Here is a 24,913-nt window from a genome sequence, read left to right as displayed (position 1 = left end):
CACACACACACACGGCCAGAGGTCACCTTGGATATTGTTCCACAGGAACCATCTGTTTTGCCTTTTGAATTTGAATGAGTCTGTATGGGTGTGTGCAGTGATTGCTGCTGGTGCCTGTAACAAATCCCCTGGAGCTGGAGTTATAGGTGGTTGTGAGCTGTCTGATGTGGATGCTGGGAACCAAACTTGGGCTTCTGAAATGAGGTCTTTCACTGACTTGGAGCTCACCTACTAGGTGGGACAGGGATCCAGCAATTGCCACCTTCCTAGTGTTGGGGTTATAAGCATGTAACACCAAGCCCGGTTCTGGGCCTTGCTCCAGCCTCCCTGAGTGGAACACCAGTGGCCCATCAGGCTAACCACAGTGCATGAATACGCAAGCAAACAAGCCTGGGTCCTGAGGCTCAAACCCGAGTACTCGTGCTTAAGAGGCAAGCAGCCTTCTCACTTATCTTGACGCAGGGCTTAACCTTGAGTTTCTCCCAACACAGAACCAGGAGTTTGTATTATTATGTAACGGGGAGTAAAACCCCAGGAAGCAGGATCCGGGACCCAGAGGGGTAATAAGGGAAGGAAAGAACCAGTGTGAGGATGCCACAGTATCCCCGTCTCCCCTGGGTAGGAGGGACTGCCCACTGCTGGTCCAGCATTCCGAAAGGCTATGGAAACTCAGACACCTAGGACAGCGCCTCCAGGGAACAAAGGGCAGTGATGATCCTCTAGCTCCGGTCCTCAGAGGGTTCACCTCCTCTCCTCCTCCAGGCTGCATGTGCTGGGGAGTATGCGTCACAGCAAGGAAGCCCCGGATCAGGAGGCGTGGCACCGTCATGTCATCACGGCATGTTCAGGGCTGGCCCACACTAGACCGAGGAACCTCTGAGATGTCTGGGTCCCAAGAAACAGGGCGGTGGAGTATTCCCTTCCCTTTGGATGAAGTGAGGATTCTTGTCTCCAGGGAGGCTAGTGCATGTGCCTAACTTAAGAGTGTTTTGTTTTCTCCTTTCCTCCTTTTGGATTGTATTGTAAAAGAAATGGCTTTAATTTCCTTTAATCATTCATCTCTATTGTGAAATGATTATCAACTTTGTGTCCCTTAACCTTGCTGAACTCTTTTCTTACCCTTCATGGATTTTTTTGTTTGTCTGTTTTTTAAATTTTAATTCCTTAGGAGTGTATGCAAATAAGATCATGTCATTTGCAACTAGAAATAGCTTTGCATATCTGTAGGAAATCTGACTTTAAGAAGTGGAAAGGTGGGTTTTCCCCATACCACACTGAACGCCTTGTAAGTGATTGGCTGGCTGGGTCCATTGGAAACGATCTCACTTAAGGGAACCCTTATGTTTTCCCACATTGCCAGATTCATCACATGGAACAGAAGTGAGGGTTATTTAGAACAAGCAGAACCCAGAGAAAACATGGCTTCCCACCAGATCAGATCACACGGTTTCTGCTAGAGGAATCCCAGGGTGAATCGGGACTCTAGGGAGAACTTAACTCAGTTCATCGCAAGCTTCTCCTGAGGAATCTGCCTTTGTGGTGACACATTTTCCTTTTGCGAACAGCGGTTGGTTGCTTGAGTGAATGCCCTACCACCCAGGGTAAGATAAGGGAGGCAGAAGCCGGGCTTCCAATCAGAACTCGGTTCTGGCCCTTGGACCGCCTCCCTGATGGAATACCAGTGGCACCCAGTGGCCCATCAGGCTAGTCACAGTTGGAGTTCTTCCTCACCCTTTGCCTGGCCAGGCAGTGGGCCAGGCTCATTCATGATGAACCATCTGGGATTGCTTGGATTGCTCAGTTCTGCTTCCGAATCGGAGTGTGACTGGTGCGCAGGGGAGACACCAGCTGGACAGATGCACCCCGTCCACTAGGATTTCCCCAAAGCCCTCTGATGCAGTTCATGAGCCAATTCTTCTCTTTTCTTTTTTCTGTTCCAGAAGTAATGATAGAAATTCATAACGTGTCTCTGTTTAATGACACCTGTGTGAGGTGGCAAATAAGCCCAGAGGGCATAAACTCCAAGATCGTGTACGTGGTAAGTCAAGTGAGCTGCTTTGCCCTGCTAATGCCGAAGTGGAGACATGAGCCAGGAGGACTTGGTCTACATAGGAGCTTCGTCCCCCACAGCCTCCTGCTGCTTCCCTCCCTCCCTCCCTCCCTCCCTCCCTCCCTCCCTCTCTCCCTCCCCCTTCAGCTCTCTTTCCCTTCCTTCAGTCACAGAAAGTGAAATCACATTTATTTGCAAATGTATAATAACAATCTATGACCATTTTAACTTACGAAACAGCATAGTTAATCACTGAGTGTAGACAGAGTCTTGCTCACATATTCAAGTCTGGGTGAACATCCTTCATTTTGTAAACTTTCCTGGGATACCTCCTTAAGCAAAGAGTGTTGAAAACATACATTGACATTTCTGTTAGAGCCAACACAACCCTGAGACAAGTTTAGAAGGTACTATTTTGGTTTTTCAAGACTGGGTTTCTCTGTGTAGTTTTTGGTGCCTGTCCTGGATCTCACTCTGTAGACCAGGCTGGCCTCGAACTCACAGAGATCCACCTGGCCCTGCCTCCCGAGTGCTGGGATTAAAGGTGTGCACCACCGAGGCCTGACTAGAAGATACTTTTAAACTCCTTTCATTAGAAAAGAATTATCTTCTTTAATGGGTCTTATATGCTATTATCGCACAAGTAACCATGAAAGTAGAATGATGATGTTTCCCTAACTAGGAACAACCACCAAATCAGACTGGTTAGTGCTGCTGTCTACCAACTGTATGGTTTGAAAGAGAAACGGGAAGATCAGTCTGATTGTTTTCCAGCTCCAGTGTCCCTTTAAGAAAGTGGATGGGATTTTTAAGATATGTGCATATTTTATGTCTATCGTATACGCCATCCAACAGAGTGTGATTGTGGGACATGCATTTATGTTTGGCGTCCTCATGTGGCTTATTTCTAAGGACTTGTACTTTTCTCCCTCAGCAAGGCTGGAAGTATACGCTGATTAGGTACCGGGACCTCCTTTTATTGTTGGTCATTTGTGGTCAGGAGAGCACTCCCAAATAGAGATCTCATTTCCATCACAGCTTAGGACCACCACAGCTTGGTCCCGGGGATGATTAGAGCTTGTCCTCAGGTCCCTCACGGCAGAGCTGGCCCTATCCTTCCTCCCTGGTTACCCAGTGTCTGAAATGGGACGGCAGAGAAACAGCGCCAAGCACCATGCCGTCTCGGTCATTCTGTCTGGAGTCATGGTGAATTCTCTTGTCTTTCCTCTTCTAAAGATACACATCGAAAGACAGCAGCCACATGCTGTGGAATCCGTTCATGAGGAGACAGTCAATGTGACCACAGACAGCAGGACCCCAGAAGTGTGCCTCCACTTCCAACAAGGTGCCAATTACACCATGAGCATTTCGGCAGCTCCTCCCCGGCACTCTGTGCCCACCATCTTTGGTTTCCAGATGGCTGGTAGGTGGAAGGGAAGTGGCGTTTCCTCCTGGAGAATTCGGAGTGCAGGCTGTGGGAAACCAGCAGGGCAGGGGGTTTCTGCTGGTATGAGTGGAGGGATGTGGCTGCTCCGTGGTAGACCCAGAGCAGCAGGAGGATAGAGTCTTATTCTGTTGTCATCCAGATGAGTGACACTGGCAATTATCTCTCCACTGAGCCCTGGGAGAGAAGTAGGTGGTGACAGGAAGGACATTAGATGATGATGCTAGGGATTTGCATGTATACAGGGAATAGAGCGGCTCACAGCTTATGCTTGTTAGGAAGCCCACAGGCCTTCCTTTCCCTTTGCTTAAGAAAGAGGAGGAACAGAGGCTGAAGGTCACCTCATTTACTATGAGCTGCTCTGGCTGGGGACTCAGGTCAAGAGTGATTAAGTGGGCTGGGCCATGGTGGCGCGCACGCCTTTAACCCTAGCACTCGGGAGGCAGAGCCAGGCAGATTTCTGTGAGTTCGAGGCCAGCCTGGTCTATAGAGTGAGATCCAGGACAGGCACCAAAACTACACAGAGAAACCCTGTCTCAAAAAAAAAAAAAAAACCAAAACAAACAAACAAACAAACAAATAAATAAGTGGTTATGTGGGAGCCGGAGGCAGCCCTAGCATGCAGAAAGATCCATGTTGGTAAATGGGGGCGTGGCCCCAAAGGAGCTTTAAGAAGGTGGGATGGGAGCCAGAGGTGGTGGTGCGCACCTTTAATCCTAGCACTTTGTAGGCAGAAGTAAGTGGGTTTCTGTGAGTTTGAGGCCAGCATAGTCTACATAGTGAGTTCCAGGCCAGCCAGGGCTGCATAGTGAAACCCTAGCACACAGCACCTGAATTTGGATCCCCAGCACCCATGTTAAAAGCCCTGAGTAGTTATGCATCTAAAATCTCAGCACCGGGAGACAGGACCCCTGGGGCCTGCTGACCAGCCAGTCTAGCCAAATCAGTAAGCTCCGGATTTAGTGAGAAACTGTCTCAAAACATGGATGATTTAGGACACCCAGTGTTGCCCTCTGGTTCACACGAACCACACACACGTGCATTCCCCTGCCCCCAACACACACAAGTACAAACACATGCAAATTCAAGCATGTATGCAAAAAGTAGGAATAAGCCAGTGCATGTCACTGTCACGGGATTTAAGACTGTGACACAATTAGAGGACGTCTGTTCTGGCCTGCGCAGCCAGCTCTTTGCCAAGTAAGCCATCTCCACAGCGCACGTCAGTTCTTTCTTCCAGAGAGACTTGAGGCCAGAGAGGCGGCTCAGCAGATGAGAGTCCTTACTGTGTTGCAGAGGGTTGGTGGCCAGCACCCACAGGGCAGCTCACAACGATCTGTAACTCCAGTTCCAGGAGAGCCGATGTCCTCTTCGGGTCTCTGTGGTCACTCGTATCCATGTGTGCATGCACACATATGCACAAAAAACCCCCACAAATACTTAATGAAGAGAATTTGTGTTTAATAATACCTTGGAGATAAACTTGGGGCAGCAGTTGGTGACATTTATTATTTTAGACAAGTTAATTTGTAACTAGTTGTCTGGTGTCCCATTAAGAAAACCTACCTCAGCTATTGCTGTCGCCATATACTGGGAGATGACAGCCTAAGATCGGGGAGAAATGATGAGACAGTTTGCCTCTTGAAACGATGTAAGACCAACTATGAGGTTAGGCCTCTTCGGACTTTTTTTTTTTAAACATAATATTTTAATTGATTATTTGGAAATTTCACATAGTGCACTGGATCACATTCACTTAGCCAGTTCCCAGGTCTGCCCCCAATTCTTGTGATCTCCCCCAAAGCAGAAGAAGAGGAAGAGGAAAGAGGAGGAGGAGGAAGAGGAGGAGGAAGAGGAGGAGGAGGAGGAGGAGGAGAAGGTGGTTGTCCGATTTGTGTTGCCCATATACTCACTGGACCATGGTAGTTCCTTTAAGGAACAGTGGCCAGTCCTTTCAAGAAAACCGAGTCCTTCCCCACCCCCACCCCACCAGAAGCCATCAGCTGTGAAGAGCTACACTCCAGCTTCCTTATCTCATTTTTAAAGAGTTCTCTTCAATGGCTTCGTGTCTAGACTGTTTCTTTGATGTTAATTTGGGGGTGGGGATGGGGGAGAGAGATTGTCTCGGAAGCCTTCTGTCTCTCATTCTCAGCTGTGAGTCTGCCGTCATCCATACTACTGCAAAAAAAACTTCCTTGCCCTTTACGGTCAGGGCCAGCAAGGGTCATGGGCTTCCACAGACAAGGGTCATGGGCTTCCACAGTACAGACCACAGACATCAGCATGGCTTCAGGTGGTAGCACAGACTGTGGACAACCCCCTGGCCTTCAGTAGTAACGTGGACCACAGACCACAGGCATCGGCATGGTCCTGGCCGCTGCAGCTCTTCAGACTTTTTAATGAATAAAAATTATTTTATTTCAGGTATATAACGTGAAGAAAAGATAAGAAATCAATACGTAACTAGAGAAACTGTAGTGAATGAACTCCTGTGGGCTTTCAGGGATGTGTCTCCTTGAAGAGGTCATGGGAGGACTTCAAACGCATCTGTCTGTCTCTAAATCAGAATGACGGCCGTTCTCACCAATACCTGAGGACCCCTCAAATGGCTTTGCCCGTAGAACAAAAAGTGTGATCTTAAATGTGTGTGTGAGTGGGTGTGTTAGAGTACCCACTGTAGCTAGAGTTTTTTTGCCTTGCCCACAGTCAGGACAAATCTTTGTCACCCGCCAGTCCCACAGCCGCTCAGACCCAACCAAGTAAACACAGAGACTTATATTGCTTACAAACTGTATGGCCATGGCAGGCTTCTTGCTAACTGTTCTTATAGCTTAAATTAATCCATTTCTATAAATCTATACCTTGCCATGTGGCTGGTGGCTTACCAGCGTCTTCACATGCTGCTGGTCATGGCGGCGGCTGCAGTGTCTCTCCGCCTCAGCCTTCTGCTTCCCAGAATTCTCCTCTCTCCTTGTCCCACCTACTTCCTGCCTGGCCACTGGCCAACCAGTGTTTTATTTATTGACCAATCAGAGCAATTTGACATATAGACCGTCCCACAGCAACCCACCTACTTGTATGTGTGTGCGGAAGCCCAAGGTTGACCTTGGATCTCTTCCTCTGTTGTCCTCCATCTTTTCTGGTGTTTTTGAAACAGGGTCTCACTATGTAGCCCCGGCTGTTCTGGAGCTCACCACATAGACAGCAGGGGTGGCCTTAAACTCACTGAGACCCTCCTCCTCGCGTTAAAGGTGTGAACTGTCATGCCCTGCTCTGCAAGAGCAGCCAGTGTGCTTAACCACCAGCCCAGGCTCTCTGTTTAGTCTCTTTCCAGAGAATGGACTCTGGTTTCTTAACTCTGTTTCCCATTTCTACCTTGTTCAATCCATTCTAGGTTTTATTATTTCCTCTCCAGGCTTCTCTTTATGTTGGCTTCATTGATTATAAATTCTTGGGATTTTGTTTCTTTGTTTGTTTTTGAGACGTGGTCTCATGTAGCCCAGGTTATCCTCAAAATTACTATGTAGTTGAGGCTAGCCTTGAGCTCTTGATCCTCCTGCCTCTACTTCACTGGTGCTGGGATTATAGATATGCCATCATACCCAGAACATTTTTAAATTTTGGAATGGAATACCAAACTCAACATGTACCCACATTTTGCTATTTAGTAATGAAAGTCCCAAAGGCATCCCTCTCCTGTGCAGATTTAAGTTTTGACAGGATCCCAGAGACACTGTCATTTATTCTCTTGTCTTGTCTTCCAAGGTGTGACTTAATTGCTGTGCCGATTTCCCTTTGGCTTAAATAATTATTTTAAAGTGTGTTAATATATGTTCTCTTTGCTCGTACTTCCACTAATGGTACAATTGCTGTGCTGATTTCCCCTTTTAAGAATTAATTATAGTTGTATCACATCACACAATTAGTGTGACAGATATGCATACATATCTACATGTCTTAGGGTTTTATTGCTGTGAAGAGACACCATGACCACTGAAACTCTTATAAGGGAAGATATTTGATTGGGGCTGGCTTACAGTTCAGAGGTTTAGTTCATTGTCATCATGGTGGGAAGCGCGGTGACATGCAGGCAGACATGGTGCAGGAGAGGTAGCTGAGAGCTCTACATCAGGATCCAACAGGCAGCAGGAAAAGAGGGTGAGCACCAGGCCTGGCTTGAGCTTCTGAAACCTCAAAACCCTCCCGCAGTGACACACTTCTCCCAACAAAGCCACACCTCCAATAATGGCACTCCCTATGAGTCCATGGGGGCCATTGTCATTCAAGCTACCACAATACATGCACACATATTTAAATTAGTATATGAAGTTAGCCTGTTTCCTTATGGCATTTTCATACTGTTTATTTTTGTTGGTGATCTCCTGTATCTCTCACTAAACTCCTTGCCCCGCCTCCAGCCTTTTATTATTATTATTATTATTATTATTATTAGATTTATTTTGTTTCTGTTTCCTGTGTTGGATCCTCTGAAGCTGGAGTTACAGATGGTTGTGAACCATTTGAGGTGGGTGTTGGGAACTGAACTCAGGTCCTCTGTAAGAGCGGCCGGGCTCTTAACCCCTGAGCTGTCTCTTAAATCCCCTAGCCTTTTCTTTTTAATATTTATTGCACGTCAATGTTAATTTCCAGTCTTATTACATTTTAACATGCTTTGAGGATTTAGTGGGCACCTGTGTGGATCTTACTGATTGGTTGGGCTGTTTTCACCATGGTGGATGCTGGGAAAGAGTGTAGCGTGTTGGCATGTAAGTGGAGTAAGATCTGTCTCAAGTCTTTGTTATTAGATCAGTGGTTGTTTCTCATTTTTCTCCACTTCTCTTGTAGATGCTAATTGGTGTCTCTTGTATGATTTGATGCTGCAGTTCTCGATGGTTCTGGTGTGTGGATAGAGTCTCTCACTAGCAGCAAATGGCTCCCTCTATCTGGTTAACGTCCTTTGGCTTACATTACACTTGGATGCAGTACTGACTTTCTCAATTTCTTTGTGCTTTTGCTTTTGCATGGCATGCCGTTAACTATCCAGAATAGTTAACAGCATGCCATGTCTGTTATGAGGCTGACATGTCTGGATGAGGCTGCCTTGGTCAGAACACACAGGACATTTCTGGGGGAAAGGCTGATATTGAAGCAGATAAACGAACAGGCTTCCGTTAATGCTTTCTGGGTTAGGATTTCCCTTCTAACATTTTATTTTCTATTTTCATGCTATTTTCCTAGGTCTTTTGTCTCTTTTCGTTCTATCATCTCCACAGGGTTCTTTTGGCAGTGAGTCAGACAGTGCATATTTTGTTTTTCTCCTCCAGTTGACTGCATTTGTAAAAGAACTGATTTGGGTGTATGTTTCTCTGATTACCAGTGTTAAGGCTCATACAGTGCTACTGTCTCTCTGAATAAGCAAGGAAGGCAGAGTTGTACACTCGCTTCTTCTTCTTCTGCCCAGGCTTTCCTATGCTGTCCGTTTGGTCTGGCGTTTGGTTTTGTTTCATACAGCTCACAGCAATGTTTGCAGCAGCCATTTAACCTTAGGCCCGTGTTTTAATGGGTGCAGTGTTTACTGTGAATCTCATGAAGTCCCTTTCTCCGTTTCCTCCTCCACTTCTGCTCACCTGTCTAAAGGACGATTTCTGTCTTGTTTTCACTGTGGAAATGGGATCCTTTCTGGGTCTATGATTATCTGAGAACGTCTTTTGTTGCCTTCACATATGAACGAAAGTTCGGGAGTGGAGATAAATTTTTGAGTTATAAACTTGTTTTAAGAATTCTGTGAACAGATCACATTGGCTTTGGAATTTAAAGCCTTAGTGGAGGGTTTGGGAGAATGTGTGACTTTCTGTCTCCTTTTGAAGGGGGAGGAGTTGCTGAAAAGTCAACCTTGGGTCTCACACATGCTAGCACAGACTCTAGCATCCAGCTATACCTCAAGCTTCCCCTGACTCCCTGTTTTTAATCCTATGAGGCAATCTGATTTTCACTGTGGATATCAGAACTGCTTCCTTTAGCAGTAAGTTAAGCCAGTAGTCACGTGTTCACGCTCAGGTAAGTGCCCCCTGACAGCCTGGTTACAGGCACTGAGTTCAACTGTGAGGACAGGAAGCTTCTGTCTGGGGAGTGTGGGTGCTGGGCACTGGCTCAGTCTTTCTAGTACCCTGGGGGACTTTGATCTGTCCACACATTAGGAACGATTTCCTTCACCAAATCTCCATCTCAGATTGTTGCTTCTTCCCAATTCCATTTTATTTTCCCAAATATACCAATGTGGAACCCTCTGCTTTCTCCTTCTAATGTTCACGTCCTTTTCTCTCTGCCTTGTGCAGTGTGAACCATGCCTAGTGTGTGTGTGTGTGTATGTGTGTGTGTGTGTGTGTGTGTGTGTGTGTGTGTGTGTGTGTATAATGCACTGTAAGTTCTGTTGTGCACCTTCATTTCCTCTTTGAGGAGTGTGTGGGGAATCTCAGCTAGTTCTCTTTTATATTTCTACCTCTCAACATTTCCTTTCAAGTACATTTTTCTTTCATTACAATCAGTTCGGATGTTTTTAAGAAGTTATTATTGAAAGCACAGAATGGGTGGGTGCTGCTTAATCTTACTATCAACAACAAAGCAACAGCAACAAAACTCCTGACCTCGTACGCATACCTTCCTCTCTTTTCTTGGTGTGATAGAATCGTCATCTCATAGCCTTCTAGATCACTTATCCCGGGATGATTAAGCGCTGTCTAGCCTGATGCTTCCTCATGGGGTGGACGTCATTCCCTTTGACCTTACTCTTCACTGGAAAATATCAGTGTGCTTCTCTCAGACCTCCCTGTGAAGGTTGGGTGAGCGCCTCCTTTGAGGGGCAGCGGGGGGTGGGGTGGTGGGGGAGCTCAGCCCCCTCAGTTTAATTGCCGAGCTGGTTAATTGTGAAGCGGTTAGTCTTGGGCCAGCTCTGCACTGTATTGGTGGCCGTGTCAGAGGAACTGCAGCCAACCATGGAGCGTATGGAGTTCAGTTCACCAAGTAACGAAGCTACAATGAGTAAACCCTGCAGAGGCAAAGCCCGGGGTGGGGAGTGGGGGGATTGTCTCTAGAATGCCCCTTGTTTCTGCTGGACTTCCTCCTGCTTGCTGCTGCTGGGTTCCTGCTGTATTTGGCATGGTGTGGTTACTACATGAAAGATTTCCACTGTATCTAATATAGCGTGATTGTTTCCTGGGAAAATCCCACTCCTCACTGGGCAGTTTACTTGCAGATCGTAATGAAGATGATTTTTATAAGAGCGATGATGATTAGTTAGATCTGTGATTTAATTGGACTTTCTGAGTTAGAGACAGGTGTCTGGACAGTGAGTAAGCATGATGAGGGCAATGGTTCCGATTGTTCTGTCAACTGCTCCAATAAGAGATACAAAAAAGACAAAACAAGAGGCTAGAAATTACCTTCCCCGTTGTTAGACGTGAGATTTGCAGAGGACGGGGAATAAGAACCAGGAAGTTTCATGCATTATAGACCCATGAATTCTGCCTGTTGGAAAAACAGGCTGATGATCAAAAAAAGCAATTATGTCCCTGCACCCAAGGTTAAGCCTGAGTTCCAGTTCACAGGTTTCGGTATGTACCTTTAAAAAAAAACTAACAACAACAAAGTTGTGAAAGGAAATTAAATGACCTTATTGTGTGTCAAGAAAAATAGATGTTTAGCTGACCATTTGAGTCAAGTTTTGTAGGAATCTGCTACACTACAAAAGGAGCTGGCTGAAATATACTTCGCTTGCTTACAACTTTGTTAATCAGTAATAAAAGAACCATTGCTTTTGGGGGTGAAGATGCTATGGTGGGAAAATTAATACAAAAGAAAATGTTTAACTGCCTGTGGGTTTCTAAGAAGAACAACTACCTTGTGATCATAATGTGATTTCTTCCTGCCTAAAGATTCTCATTTGTGAGCTGGGCGGTGGTGGCGCCCGCCTTTAATCCCAGCACTCGGGAGGCAGAGCCAGGCAGATCTCTGTGAGTTCAAGGCCAGCCTGGTCTATAGAGTGAGATCCAAGCTACACAGAGAAACCCTGTCTTGAAAAACAAAAACAAACAAACAAACAAAAAAGATTCTCATTTGTTTTTGGAAAATATGTCACTTGTGGCTGTCTTTCATAGAAATCTGTATTAGGAAGTATAAAGGGGAAAGTGATGTATTAGGAAGTATAAAGGGGAAAGTGAAAACCAAGAGAAGTAGAGGAGAACAGCAGAGGAGAAGAGGAGGAGGAAGAGGAGGAGGAGGAAAACAGGTTAGAACAGAACAGAGAAAGAACAGTAGGAGCAGGAGAAAGAGGAAAAATGAAATGAAGAATTAAGCTTTGCCACCTCAGATAACATCCGCACGTGTGTCTGTGCATCTGTCCAGTAGTTCGCTGACTCCATGCCTCCTCTCCGGTTTCTCGGACCCGCTGAGCCCTGTTTCTCTGGGCAGTCCTGGCTGACTTCAGGATGCAGCGGCAGCCTACTGAAGCTGCAGAGTCAGGCTGTCCTGTCAGCCCAGGGTTTTGTCACGTGGAGCTCTCTGGCCCTGGGGTCTCCACTTAGATGCTCTTCCGCGTTGCTGATCTTCAGTGTGCTGGAAAGTGACCATTGGCATTAGCAATGGTAGTGAATATACTTTTTGCCCTCTCAGAATTGCCAGGTGAGTCTACAGTCAGATGACCCAGAATGTGCCTGATCTCATCTATCTCAGAAGCTAAGCAGGACGGGACCCGGTTAGTCTTTGATTGGGAGAACTGTCGAGTGAACTTTAAGACACGCCATAGATGTCCAAGCACCATTTAGAGTGTCTGTGTGGTTGTGATGTGCAATTAGATTTGGGGACGATGGACTGTGGCTCCACAAGGATGTTCATCATTGACTTGTCCTGTAGCCCACCTAGATTCTTCCGAGGTCTAGAGTTCTCTAGTCCTTCCTTTGAAATTTGGAGACCATGCGCATTTGCTTGGAAGGCAGATTGAAGAGTTGCTCTGAGCCTCCCTATAGCCTGGTCTCTTCACACTGTGTTAAGCCTAGATGTCTTTGTGTGTCTGCCTTGCATATGGCAACCAACCTTTCCTTCCGACCCAGATGCAAATTTTGACCCATTTTTAGTTATTCTCAGTCACTTCTGTCAGGAGCGGGGGTGGGAAGTAGAAGCCAGACGCCTTTGTTCCCGGCACCGTCTTCCTCTGAATTCTGACTGTAATGGCTACGTGGGAACTTGTAGAGAGCACCTCTGCGTGTCTTGTGTGTGTGTGTACAGTCACAGACATTATGTGCTGTCTCTTCTGTACATTCCATACACGTATACATTGGACGGTGCTCAGAATCCTGTGGCTGTTTTTCCCCTTCTGATATCCTTGTGAAAACGTTAAACACTGAGAGGGTAAAGAAGCTTGACAGGTCTTCAAACTCCTAGAACCGTATTTTCACATTTTCCAGTTACAGTCAGGAATATTGTCTCCCAGCTAATTGCCTTGTGCTACCTATGTTAGCAATGTTGAAAATGCTGTGGGCCATCCTGCTTTTGAGTGGAATAAGTTGGCATTCTCATGACTACTTCTTAGGTGACCCAGACTCCCATGGGAGAGAGTCTCCCTGATAGATGTTTAAGCTTTTGTTTGGGAGCCGTGGATGCAGCTCAGGAGAGAGTGCATGGTGTGCACACATGAGCTGCAGGTTGATCCCCAGCACTATAGAAAGAAAAACCAACAAAGAAACAAACTACCTTTTTTCACTGGTGGAGAATGTAAAGGCTTATTTGTTAGGAAATTTGCTTTTCCTTAGAAATTCCTCCTAGACTGGAAGTGGGTTCTTCAATTCATCCTATGGAGTCTTTTCTTTTGACTGCATTAAGAAAATAAAGGATTGCAGGAATGTTCTGTCCGCAGGAGGTGGGGAATGACTTTTTCTATATAATGGTTAGGGCAAGCCTGCCTCCGGATTGTTAATTGTCTTAGCTGAGAACAGCCACGGAGCTGGGGCAGCGTGTCTGCTGTGAGAGCGCGTATCTTCTGCCACATAGTCCACTTCTGGTCATTTTCTGTTGGAAAGCACCAACAGAACTCCTGAGACTCCTCACCCATAGCTTCTACTCACCATTTCCCTCATTCTCAGAACATCTGTCCACAGATACGCTTCAGGACATTTTAACACGGTCCATCTAAGTACAACTACCTGCTACAAAGGTCATAGCTTGAGTAGTTTCCGGCAATATTTCAGCATTTCACTTAATTCTCCCAACTGCCCATGATGTGAGAAAGCAAGTTGGATAACGTGATTTCACAATGAGAAAATTAAGATTCATAAGAAACTCTTCTGAATCTCACTGAGTTCATATAACTCAGGAGAGGGTACATTTCTGGGTGTAGTGGTACGCGCCCATAATTCCAGTTCTTGGGGGGCTGAGGAAGAGGGATTAGGAGTAAGGGGCCAGACTGGGCTACATAGTAAGTCCAAGGAAGCCAGGGTTACAAAGTGAGACCCTGGCTCAAAAGACAAAGCAAGGGGGCTGGATAGATGGCTCAGTGGATAAGAGCATTTGTTGTTCTTGTTTCAGAAGATCTAATGCCCTCTCCTGGCCTCCAAGGGCATCAGGAAGGCATGTGGTACATAGGCATACATGTAGGTAAAACACTCATAAAATGAAAATAAATAAATCTTAAAAAGAAAACCAATCCCCAAACAAATGAAAAACCAGAAAAGAGACAAGGCTGGGGAGATGGCTCAGTTGTTAAATCCTTTATTGTGTAAGCGTGAGGACCTGAGTTTGATCCCTAGAACCCACGGAACACACCCAGGAGACGTGGAACACACCTGTAATCATTCCTAGCACTGGGAAGACAGGAGGATCCTGGGCGCTGCCCAGATAGTCTAGCAGAATCGGGGAGGCTCCAGATTCAGTGCGAGACTCTGTCTCGAAGGATAAGGTGGAGAGCAATTGAAAACACTCACAAACATTCAAACAAACCGTGGAACTAGCGCTTGAGTCTAAGTCTGCAAACCAAATGTCAATGTCAATGTAAATGCTGTGCTCTTCATACTAAACACCTACCGGCCCTTGAAAGTGTCCCAGCTGCACTTACATTCAGCCATGATTTGTCTCCTTGGTGATTTGACCTTTTTATATGCTCTCTTGTCTTCTAGAAGATGATCTCTTAGAAGATGGCGGAATTCTCAATATTTCAGTATTTAATGAAACTTGTTTGAAGTTGAACAGCCATTCTAGGAAAGATGGATCAGAACAAATGTACCAAGTAAGATGAACCTTTTTCTTATCTGTTATAGAATTTATCATTCAAAAAAATCGAGTGATTCATTCCCACACGGGGTATGCATTATTCTTTTCCTGAGCATCTCTCTTGCTCTTAACTCCTGAGCTTAAAATATTTATTAAACACATCTTTTCCCTGAACTGTGACTCTTCTTTGAAGAGCCCACACCCATGCTTTTGGGTGTGTCCTTGCATCAAGTCTATATTAAAATATCTTTAGTACAACCACAACTCGGCTTACAAAAAATGTGGGCTATCTCCAGTGGATGGTCCAGAATATTTAAAGACACTGTTTGTGATGGCCGTTTCTAGAGATGAGTGCATGTGAGATGGCCATGAGGAGGAACTAAGTTCAAAGAAGGTACTGTGTACTTGGTGATTTTCTACCGTTTTCCTGCCTGCGCTTTCTCATTTATGTTTTAATGCGTTTAATATTTATATCCTGCTTTGCCTTCAGATCCACACATTGGGCATAGATTTTTGAGAAGGTCATTGGGTGGCTGCTGCTGCTGGCTTTCATTTCACTCCAGTTTTCTTCTACAGCCAAGCAAGTCAAAAGCAAATTTAGGAAGGGATCTGGATTTGCTTTGTTGTCGTGTTTAGTGCCTAGCAACTCTGGCAGCATGCAATAAAGTTATTAATTATTCATTCCATAGATATTTAGCAATTATGACCTGGAAATTTTAATTCAAACAAGTAGGAATGTACAAATAAACAGGCAACTGTAATATGGTACGATGAGTCATTGATAAAAATGCAATAAATAACAGAATGGGACGTGTGTGTGTGTGTGTGTGTGTGTGTGTGTGTGTGTGTGTGTGTGTTGTTTGCACATGCGTGTTCCCAGGTATAATTTTTTTAAAATATTTATGTTTTATTTTAATGTGTATGTTTTATCTACATGTATGTGAATGTACCATGTATGTGCCTTATGCCCATCGAGACCAGAAATGGAGTGTTGGATCCCCTGGAACTAGAGTTCTGCATGGCTGTGAGCCATCCTTTGGGTGCTGGGAATTGAACCCAGGTCCTCTAGAAGAACCGGTGCTCCACTTCTCCCTGCCAGGGTGTAAATTTTTAAGAAGAGAAACCGTGTTGTGTCATAGAAAATGAGTAGGATCTAGCTGGAGCAAGGGTGAGGAAGGAGTTGTGGGTGGCTGGCACAGCGGCTAACACGAAAAGCCAGGAGGAGTAGGTGGGAAGAGGGGAGGTGGAGAGCCCAGCGGGGGCTGGTAAAGCCTTGCTTTGAATTGAATGCTTGGCGGGAGCCACTGGAGGATTTTAAGCGTGTAAGTGAGTATTTAAGTTTCCATGTTGGAAAGAGCCCTGGGGCTAGAGAAGCGTTCAAGGACCCAAATAGTTTATTCTATGGCTAAAATGGTTTTTCAAATTACTACTGAAAGGAGTTTTATTTCAGCTAGCCAGAGACTTGGCTAAGAAAACAAGTGATTCTTGGGACTGGGAAGATGCCTCAGTTCATAAAGTGCTTGCCACCCCAAGCATGAGGAACTAAGTTTGAACCCCGTCACTGCCTAAAGAGCAGGGTACAGGTGTGTGCAGAGTCAAGAGGACCCTTTTAGCTGCTGGCCAGCCAGGCTAGCTAAATCTGTGGGCTCAAGGTTCAGTGAGAGACTGTTTAAAAAAATAGAGTGCAATAATGGAAGATATCCAGCCTTGGGCATTCACGTGCAGGCATGCATGCACATGCACACACACACACACACACATACACACACACACACTCTCTCTCTCTCTCTCTCTCTCTCTCTCTCTCTCTCTCTCTCTCTCTCTCTCTCTCTCCTGCACTAAAATGATTGAAGAATAAAATTGAAAAAGAAACTAAACTTTTAATGTGTCAGTGATTAATTTATGTAACACATGAAATATAGATAAATACACTGGGGGAAAATGAACATTTCAAAAGCTGTCTGCATAAGAGAATATAATGTTGTTCATATCATATATGAATGTACTACCTGTATTCGAGAGTGGTCCAGAAGAAGAGGGCATCGTGAGATCTTGTGATCCTCTGTTGGCGATGCTGTCTAGACCCTGGAGCATGGCTGTGGATGGCTGGAACGGAGTGGAGAACATTGGTAACATTGAGCTCAAGGAACTCTGGGGCCGAGTTTTGATGGTTTATCCCTAAGGATACCAGGAGAAGGATCCAAGAGAAGGAGGACATAGCTGAAGATGAATCTTATGAGCTAGTTATTAAGGTTTTGGATAACCTGAGGAAGGCTCAGTGATTGACGTAATGAGGAGGGACGGAGGTTGGTGGAGCCAAGGACGTGAGCTCCAACTGAACCACTAAACTCACAGTATCCACCAGATAAAGTGCACTGGTTGTTAATGTTTGATCCGATTATTCTGGAATCGTCACAGAAGTGTTCCCCTTGTGACTCAATGTTGCTTGAGTGGGATGATTCAGACAACAGTATGTGTGATGCCCCCACAGTCCTCAGCTCTTACCACGCTCTGACGGGAAGGAAGGAGCAAGGGAGAGGGCATTGTTGCTTTAAAAGCAGAGCCTGGGGTAGTTCTTTCTCATGCTTGTACCCGCACAGTGGGGCTTGTCTGTGGGTTTCTCAGGATGGAAAGAAATGGAAAGAATTTTGCCCAGTAGCTTCATTACAGTCTCTTTCACTTGAGTGGGCACCAAGGGATTGCTTTAGAATAGCCGTCCAGTTTATTCATCTGAGATGTGTTTATTTCTAACCATCAGTGGTGATGCGGTTTAATCTTAGTCCTACACCTGGCTGAGAGGGAAACTGGGTAGGGTAGGTTCAGTGGCTTCGTAGAGGTTGTCCTCAGTTTAGCTCGCTGGTGTCTTCAAGATAATTCTAAGAAGATCAACAGAGGGAAGTTTGTCGTACCTCCACTCGGCTTATAGTCTAGAAATCTGCAAGCCAACAGGAAGCTAATGCGACACTCACTTTCCATCTTGTGACAGGTCAAAGTTCTGGGTCAGAGGTGGTATCTGGAAAACTTTTATCACGCCACTTTGTTTAACTTCACCACAAGAGACCGAGCTCCGGAAGTGTGTTTAGATCTGTACCCAGCCACTGATTACACAGTAAACATCACCCTCCTGCGAACCACTGAGCTGCGCTCGGCACAAATAACCATAACAACCGCACTAACAGGTAGGCACGGATGCCTTTCTGTTTTGTACCTCAGGACAACAACCTAGATATGAGAGTTGAGTGGTATAATGTGGGGAACATGAAGGGCGGGGTCAAGAGCCCTGTGTTCTAGTTCTAACAAACTGCCAGCTTTGCCTTGTGTTCAGGATGCTCACATCTTGCCATTCTGTCCCTTTGTGTGGTGTTTTGGCTTCTAGAGGGTCCAGGCAAGGAGATGCTGCTTCCTGTGGGGGATTCCAGGCAGCCTTAGAGTGAGAATTCTGGAAACCTCTGTCTCTCATCTCAAATTCAAAATGGCTTTGGCTCTGAGGATATTGATAGAGACAACTAGAAGTATCTTCCAGGAGACAGAAATACCATCCCCACTGAAACTGGCAGAATCAAGAAGGCTCACGCTTGGGCCATACGGGAGCATGGGCACACTTAAAGAATAGGGTGTTGTGGTCCAGTTTCAGTATGAGATAAGCCGGAGTGCACTGGAGTTCCAGGAGGCATTAGGCCCTTCCCTTCCCTAGCTGGAGGCTGGGGTCTGTTTGTCTCAGGCCTCTGAGGGTTAGACAAATTCCATGTGACTGGGCCCAGGATCCAAAAAGGGGAACAGAGGTAGCCTCAAGCCCCAGACTGTTCATTGGATGAAGCTTTGTGTCCTAGGTCTATGAGATGGGCAGTTTGGAAGGGGTGCAAGTTCCAGACTATAGGAGAAGAGGACAGAATCAGTGATTTGGCCATTTTTTTTTTTTTTTTTGTCTTTTCTACAGAACGATATATTAAGAACTGCTTTGTGTTCACTAGACTCTTGGATTTTTTTGTTATCATATTTCCAACAACCTGACTCAGAGTCGCGGTCTTTTGACACACAGGCTCCTTGGAAACTCTTCCTTTGTGGACTTTCCTGGAAGCCACATAGAGGCCAGCCGTGTTAACCACAGAGCTCCCAGCTAGTGCTGAGGGACACAAGGTCTCTCCCTTCCCCTTCCTCCCTCTCCTTTCTTCTTTTCCCTAGAGAACCCACCCACCCAGCACCCTGCACAAGGAGGCAAGTGTGCCCTACTGAGCCACACTGCCAGGCCCCTCCCACCATTTCTTTAATTCTTTGGGTTTAATGGTCGTATTTCGGGACATCCAGGGAAAGAGGCTGCCCCTTTGAAGGAAGCAGCAGGATGATGAGCCTGCCCCCATCTTCTCAGGACCTCTGTTTCTGGTTCACTTTTGCTCCTAGTGGGTAGGGGGCGGGCAGATGGTTTGGCTTTTGTACTTAGGAAACTGCAGTTCTCAAGACACGAGTGCACTCACTGTTTATCTCACGAGTGGGCAAGCTTGGGATCACAGGAGAATTATTAAAGCACAGGGTCACAGGCTCTGTCCCAGGAGTTCCAAGTCAGAAGGTACAGGTGTGCACCCAGAGTCCAATTTCCAGCAAACTCTGCCCTGCTGATTCTGCCTGTCCACATCTTGGATGGTGTTGTTTTAGCCACATGCAACTTAGCCACTTCTGGTCAATTACACGGTCCATGCAGGCAGAGACACAAGGAAGAAGACAGGGAGGGAGGGAGGGAGGGAAGAAGGGAGGGAGGGGAGTAACTAAAATATTCATTCCAGGAAGCTAGTGTACTAAAATTGGCCCGATCATGTATTTTTCCTTATGATCGAATACCCACTTCCTCTGTTTCTGCGTTCCTGATTTAGAGACCTCGCTGAGGCAGCTCTGATCTTTGTCTTTGTCCAGTCAGTGTATTCACATTTTGTAGCGAGAAACCAAGTCTTAATCTTCCTTTCCACGTGGGATCGCACAGGATTAATAGACAAAACATCATCCTTTCTGTTCTGGGCAATTCCCAGGATGACCCTCAACACAGACTCATGACGTGATATGTTCGCCTTGGGCTGAACAGCAGAGGGATTGCTGTGGGCAGATAACCTATTACCCACTTCTTGGAGGCTAGGGCTACATGAAATACCACAGGCTGCAGACATCAGCAATCTGCATCTTGTTTACTCAGTGGCCTGTGACACAGGAACTCTGTGCAGTAGGAAGTGTGACCCGAGGAATGGTAGCTTCCTGTCCGGCAGGTCGTGTGTTTACTGTCCCTTGAGGGTGAACGAGTGAGGAATTGTCTTTTCCTTTGTGGGAGGAGCGTGGCAGGGAAGTGGTCACCCTTAGCACACTTGAGCAATGGAGCTGCCCTTTGCGATGTTGAACATCAGGGGCTTGGATATGAATATCCGTGGTCACCCCAGGAGTCTGCATTGGGAAAGTAATTCACTGACTTCCAGGTTCCTAAAGACCACGCCGTGTGTGTTTAAGAACATGCCTGTCCCCTCACTCTCTCCAGCAGGGATGTACATGTTTATATGTGTTAAACTATTTCTAGAATAAGCTTGACAAAAATTTAGAAACATTAAAAGAGGTTAGGAGCTGACATTCTTTCCAGGGAATGAAACTGTAGAAATGTATAATCTTTTCATTTCACTCAGAAGTGATTCACTTAACCCTCCATCTTTTTTGATTGTTTGAGTGGAGAGCCTGCGGATTTTTTCTTTATTGTTAAAATGTGATCATTGTATTTGGGTAGGTTTTGAGGCCATTTTGATTCAGCTTTCTTAGGTACCTGGAGTATCATTTTGATATTTATATTCAAGTACGTTTTGTTTTTTGTAAGATTATCTTTAATTATGCTTTTAAATATTAATTCGTCTCAATGTTTTCCTCCCCACTTCAGAGACCCTAGTTATGTATATCTTGGACCTTTTACCTGTACTTCATTTCAGCCACTTCAGTTTTGACCTTTTGTGCTTTAAAAAAAAAAATCTCATTTTAGGCCAAGCCTTTCATTTCAGCTCTTGGAGGCAGAGGCAGGTAGATCTCTGTGAGTCTGAGGCCATCCTGGTCTAGAGTGAGTTCCAGGCCAGCCAGGGCTACATACTCAGACGCTGTCTTGAAAAGAAAAATCTCATTTTATTTTTAAAATGTCTCTATTACTTTTTATTAAATTTTATTCAAATCCATTCTTTCATAGACATCAAGAAATTCAGCTCTTATTCCCAGCGCCATCTTGTCCCTTTTACCATCAATTTCCTGGATTCGGTCACTTCTGTTTCATTTCCTTCCTACTTTGTCTATTTCTGTTCCGAGCTTTGATTTCCTGACTGGCGAGATCCTCTCCACAGCCGCAAATGATTATTTATTGTGTATTCTTTTTCCTCGTTTGTGGGTTTTAAAGATAGCTCGTCCAGGCTGCCGGGTTTAGGTCATAAAAGCTTGTTTTTGAACAGACTGCTCCTGCCTGTCCAGTCGATGGCTGCAGAGGCGGCTGAATTCAGAGCTTAGCCAGGCGAAGAGCGCCCTCTTCAGGCCTGGGCCGAAGTGCAGCCGCCGTAAAGGGTTCTTTGGGGTTTTGCGCTTTGGTCGAGCATGAATCATCTGTTCTAGTTTAGGGTTCTTCCGGTACGTGGGATCTTGCACTAAAGTTCGTGTTTCTTCCTCTCAACCCTTCGACTCCAAGGCCACGTGCACACGCTTCTTTCTTCTTCGCCTTTTCTCTCCAGGAGCGGTGACCTCCTCAGCCGCTCCCCGCTCCTTCCCATGTCATAGCCTCCCTCCGCAGCCAGCGCTCTGGTGACTGGTCTCTTGTCCCATGATTTCAGGGTGAAAGTGGCATTTCTTTTGCTGTGAAGGACTCTAGCTCCTTGCCCCCGCCTGCCTGCTCCCCCCCCCCCCCCCCCACGGCTCTCTGCTGGTAGGAAGTGGAGAGAACCCGGCTGGGAGTTCGTGCTTCTTTTTCTATTTAAGCTTGTTGTGTTCGCTCTGCTTTCCAGTTAGAATGAGGGCTGTGGGTGTGTGTTTGCGCTGTATGCATCTGTGTGTGCACGGCAGTGTGTTCACACGTGTGTGCATGTGTACAGCCCAGAGGCGGGTGTGAATGTGTTTGTCACTCTCTACCTTGTTTTTTGAGACAGGGTCTCTCACTGAAACTGGGGCTCACTGTTTCCACCAGTCTTTAGTATCCACCCTCCCCATCCCCACCCCCACCTCCCCACCCCCACCCCCACCTCCCACCCCCACCTCCCCCCTTGGAGCTACAGATACAAGCTACAGTTCCTGGCTTTTACATGGGTTCTGGGGACATGAACTCAGTGCCTCATGCCTGCTCAGCACACACACACTTTACCCACTGAGCCATGTTCCCAGCCCCAACAGCATCGCTTTTTATGTTGTTTTATCTGCTCCTCCTTGTGACTGAAGAATATTTTGGAGAATATGTAGAGAGATTCAGACTGAAGGGACCGTGGTTTTCCTTGGACTTATTAGAACTCTACAATATGTTCTTAAGCACTGATTTTTGTTGTTGTTGTTGTTGTTTTTGAGACAGGGTTTCTCTGTGTAACTTTGCACCTTTCCTGGAACTCGCTCTGTAGCCCAGGCTGGCCTCGAACTCACAGAGATCCACCTGGCTCTGCCTCCTGAGTGCTGGGATTAAAGGTGCATGCCACCACTGCCTGGCTAAGCACTGACTTTTTATCTCTGTGTCTTACTGGTTCAATTTTTTTCTACCTTGAACCCCCCCTTTTCTGTAGTCCATATATTGCCTCCTTTTACGTAAGTTTTCTTCTTTCTGGATTCCCATGATTGATTTCAGGTGGTTTGGCCAGCGTTCCTCTGGAACCAGATTGTCTAAATTCAAATCTCAGCTCTGCCAGCTCTATGTATTTGAATAAGTTACTTAACCTGTTTGTGCCTTAGTTACCTTAGCTGTGACTGAGGGAGTGAGGTACTTACGTGGTGAGTTTGTGATGAGCACTTGCATGGGTTAATTCACATGGAAAACCAGTCCGTATGTGACACACTGTGTCTGTAAAATGTTAAGCATTACTTAATTTTATCTAATGATATTTGTTATTTGCCCCATTATATTTTTGTTACACTTACATAAAAAGTGACTCCTCTCCTAAGTAAAATTAAGATCGTGTGTTAATTTCTGTTGCTGTTGCCATGACAAAACACTCGGTCAAAGGTGATTTAAGGGAGGAAGGGTTTAATCTGGCTCCAGGAGAAGGGGACAGTCCACCATGGACAGTCCAAGGCGGTAGAGGCTTGGAGCAGCTGGACCCTTCCCACCACAGTCCATCAGCAGAGGGCGGTGAACACACGTCGCTGCCAGTCTGTCCACGGTCTCCATGTTATACCATGCAGGGACCCCACCCATCGAGTGGTCCTGTCTCTAGTTGAGATGGTCTTCCCCTACCAGCTAACCTAATCAACAGTCCCTCACAGGCATGCCCAGTAGCTCCGTCAGTCCCTCGGGCTGGTCTCTAGGCCAGTTCCTGTCAGGTTGAGTATGAGCATTAGCCATCACCAGGGAGGAAGTCAGTTTTCTAGCACTTCCGTTGTTCCACCGGGCTAATGTCAGCTGCTTGAGGCCTCCTTGTTGCTGATGGCTTCATTTAAATGACCAAGACTGCCTGCCGCTCTCCTCCTCTATGGGAACACAAGGGTGACAGAATCCCACCCCTCCCCGACCCCAGAGCTCCCAGATTAATAAGGACCACTGACAAAGATCTACAATTCAGTGTATAAAGTGCTGTTTCTAAGTTTGTGGGGTTCTGCTGAGCTGAAGGAGGAATGCCTGAATTCCCCAGAGTCGCTCTCCCACAGTGTGAAAGAAAGCCAAGTCCCAAAGAGCCTGCTGGACTGAGAGCCAGGTCTTCCTTTCGGTGAGACATTCTTGCAGGTCTGGTTTTTCAGCTCCATTATTCTAGAGTAGATTGGCCCAGTGGGTGGGGAAAGGGAGGATGGAGGGATGGCCAGGGACGGGAGGTTTGTACGAGCAAGAGGCATGTGCACAGTGTTTCCAGTAGCAGACGGTGAAGGAGCATCTGGCTTCTTTATTTCTTAATTTTTTTTGTCCTTGCGGTATTCTTATAGGCATACTTTCTTACCAGTTCGTGTTAAAGTGTGCTAATTTATTAACTTGCATATTATTGAAGGATATTGAATTTTCTCCTTTCAGGAAACACTTCTGTTAATATGCAAGTGTGTAGTATGTCTTACTGATTTTAAGATCTTTATTTTCACATTTTGACATCTATGAATTTTTAGAGTTGCCTACAGTCAGGTGTCTATCTGCTGTGAACTTGTCTTTGCCCATGTGCACCTCGAACTGGTCCTTACTTAGGGTTATCAGCTGTTTACAGTGTCATTTAATGTATTTAGTTACAGTCATTAGTGATGTTTGTATCTTGAGTTTCATTGCTATTTTAGAAATTTTTCAGAGTGGTTTGACACTGAGACAAAACACACTCCATACAGAAGACCATGGAAACAACATCAGGGTGTGGCATCAAGTGTCAGCATCAGAATGGCTGTCAGGGGCTCACAGGAGAGGCTGGAAATGTGGGGTGCACTTGGAAGAAATACTGGGCTGGGACTATAGCTCCGTCATAGAGTGGTTGCATGCTTCACAGAAGACCCTGGGCTCCATCCTCAGTAACACATGCGCGCACACATGCACACGTACACGCATGCACTCATGCACACATGCACACACGCACATACACACAGAAGAAAGGCTAGAGGGAGAAAGGAAAGAAGAAGGAAGGATGGAAGGACAGACGTTAGGAAGGGCCCCTCACTGAAACTCTAGATAATACAAATAAGGATATTGCATGATCTGGGTTGATGTCAATGGCTCAGCAGGTAAGAGTGCTTGCTGTGTGTCCTGGCCAGTTTTATGTCAACTTGACACGAACTAGAGTCATCAGAGAGGAGGGACCCTCTATAAGATACAGGCAGATAAGCCTGTGGGTGTTTTCTTAATTAGTGATTCATGGGGGAGGACCCAGCCCACTGTGGGTAGGGCCACCCCTGGGCAGGTGGTCTCTGTTCTATAAGAAAGCAGGATGAGCAAGTCATGGGGAACAAGCCAGTAAGCAGCACCCCTCCATGGCCTCTACATCAGCTCTTGGCTCCAGGTTCCTGCCCTGTTT

General features: G+C 46.0%; 1 protein-coding gene and 1 long non-coding RNA gene across 12 annotated transcripts in view; one reads left to right on the top strand and one right to left on the bottom strand.

Annotated features, from left to right (window-relative positions):
- Susd1 (sushi domain containing 1) overlaps window positions 1-24,913 on the top strand; it is a 123,429-nt gene that overhangs the window by 55,960 nt on the left and 42,556 nt on the right. For all 11 annotated transcript variants that reach the window (XR_013049141.1, XR_013049140.1, XM_076564291.1 and 8 more), the window contains exons 7-10: window positions 1,941-2,038; window positions 3,287-3,473; window positions 14,657-14,766; window positions 17,737-17,929. Coding sequence is in view for 9 of the 11 variants with exons in the window: in XM_076564291.1 (XP_076420406.1) it covers window positions 1,941-2,038; window positions 3,287-3,473; window positions 14,657-14,766; window positions 17,737-17,929 (588 nt within the window). In the remaining 2 variants the exon portion in view is untranslated. The remainder of the gene's footprint in view (window positions 1-1,940; window positions 2,039-3,286; window positions 3,474-14,656; window positions 14,767-17,736; window positions 17,930-24,913) is intronic.
- LOC121827253 (uncharacterized) lies at window positions 14,237-17,075 on the bottom strand. Its single transcript, XR_006069429.1, has 2 exons — window positions 16,760-17,075; window positions 14,237-14,734 (listed from the first exon to the last, which is right to left on the bottom strand). It is a non-coding gene; the product is annotated as an uncharacterized LOC121827253 (long non-coding RNA).

This window comes from Peromyscus maniculatus, chromosome 2 (genome assembly GCF_049852395.1).
Source record: "Peromyscus maniculatus bairdii isolate BWxNUB_F1_BW_parent chromosome 2, HU_Pman_BW_mat_3.1, whole genome shotgun sequence".
In the NCBI taxonomy this organism is placed as follows: domain Eukaryota; kingdom Metazoa; phylum Chordata; class Mammalia; order Rodentia; family Cricetidae; genus Peromyscus; species Peromyscus maniculatus.
This window is presented reverse-complemented; position numbering and strand designations above follow the sequence as displayed.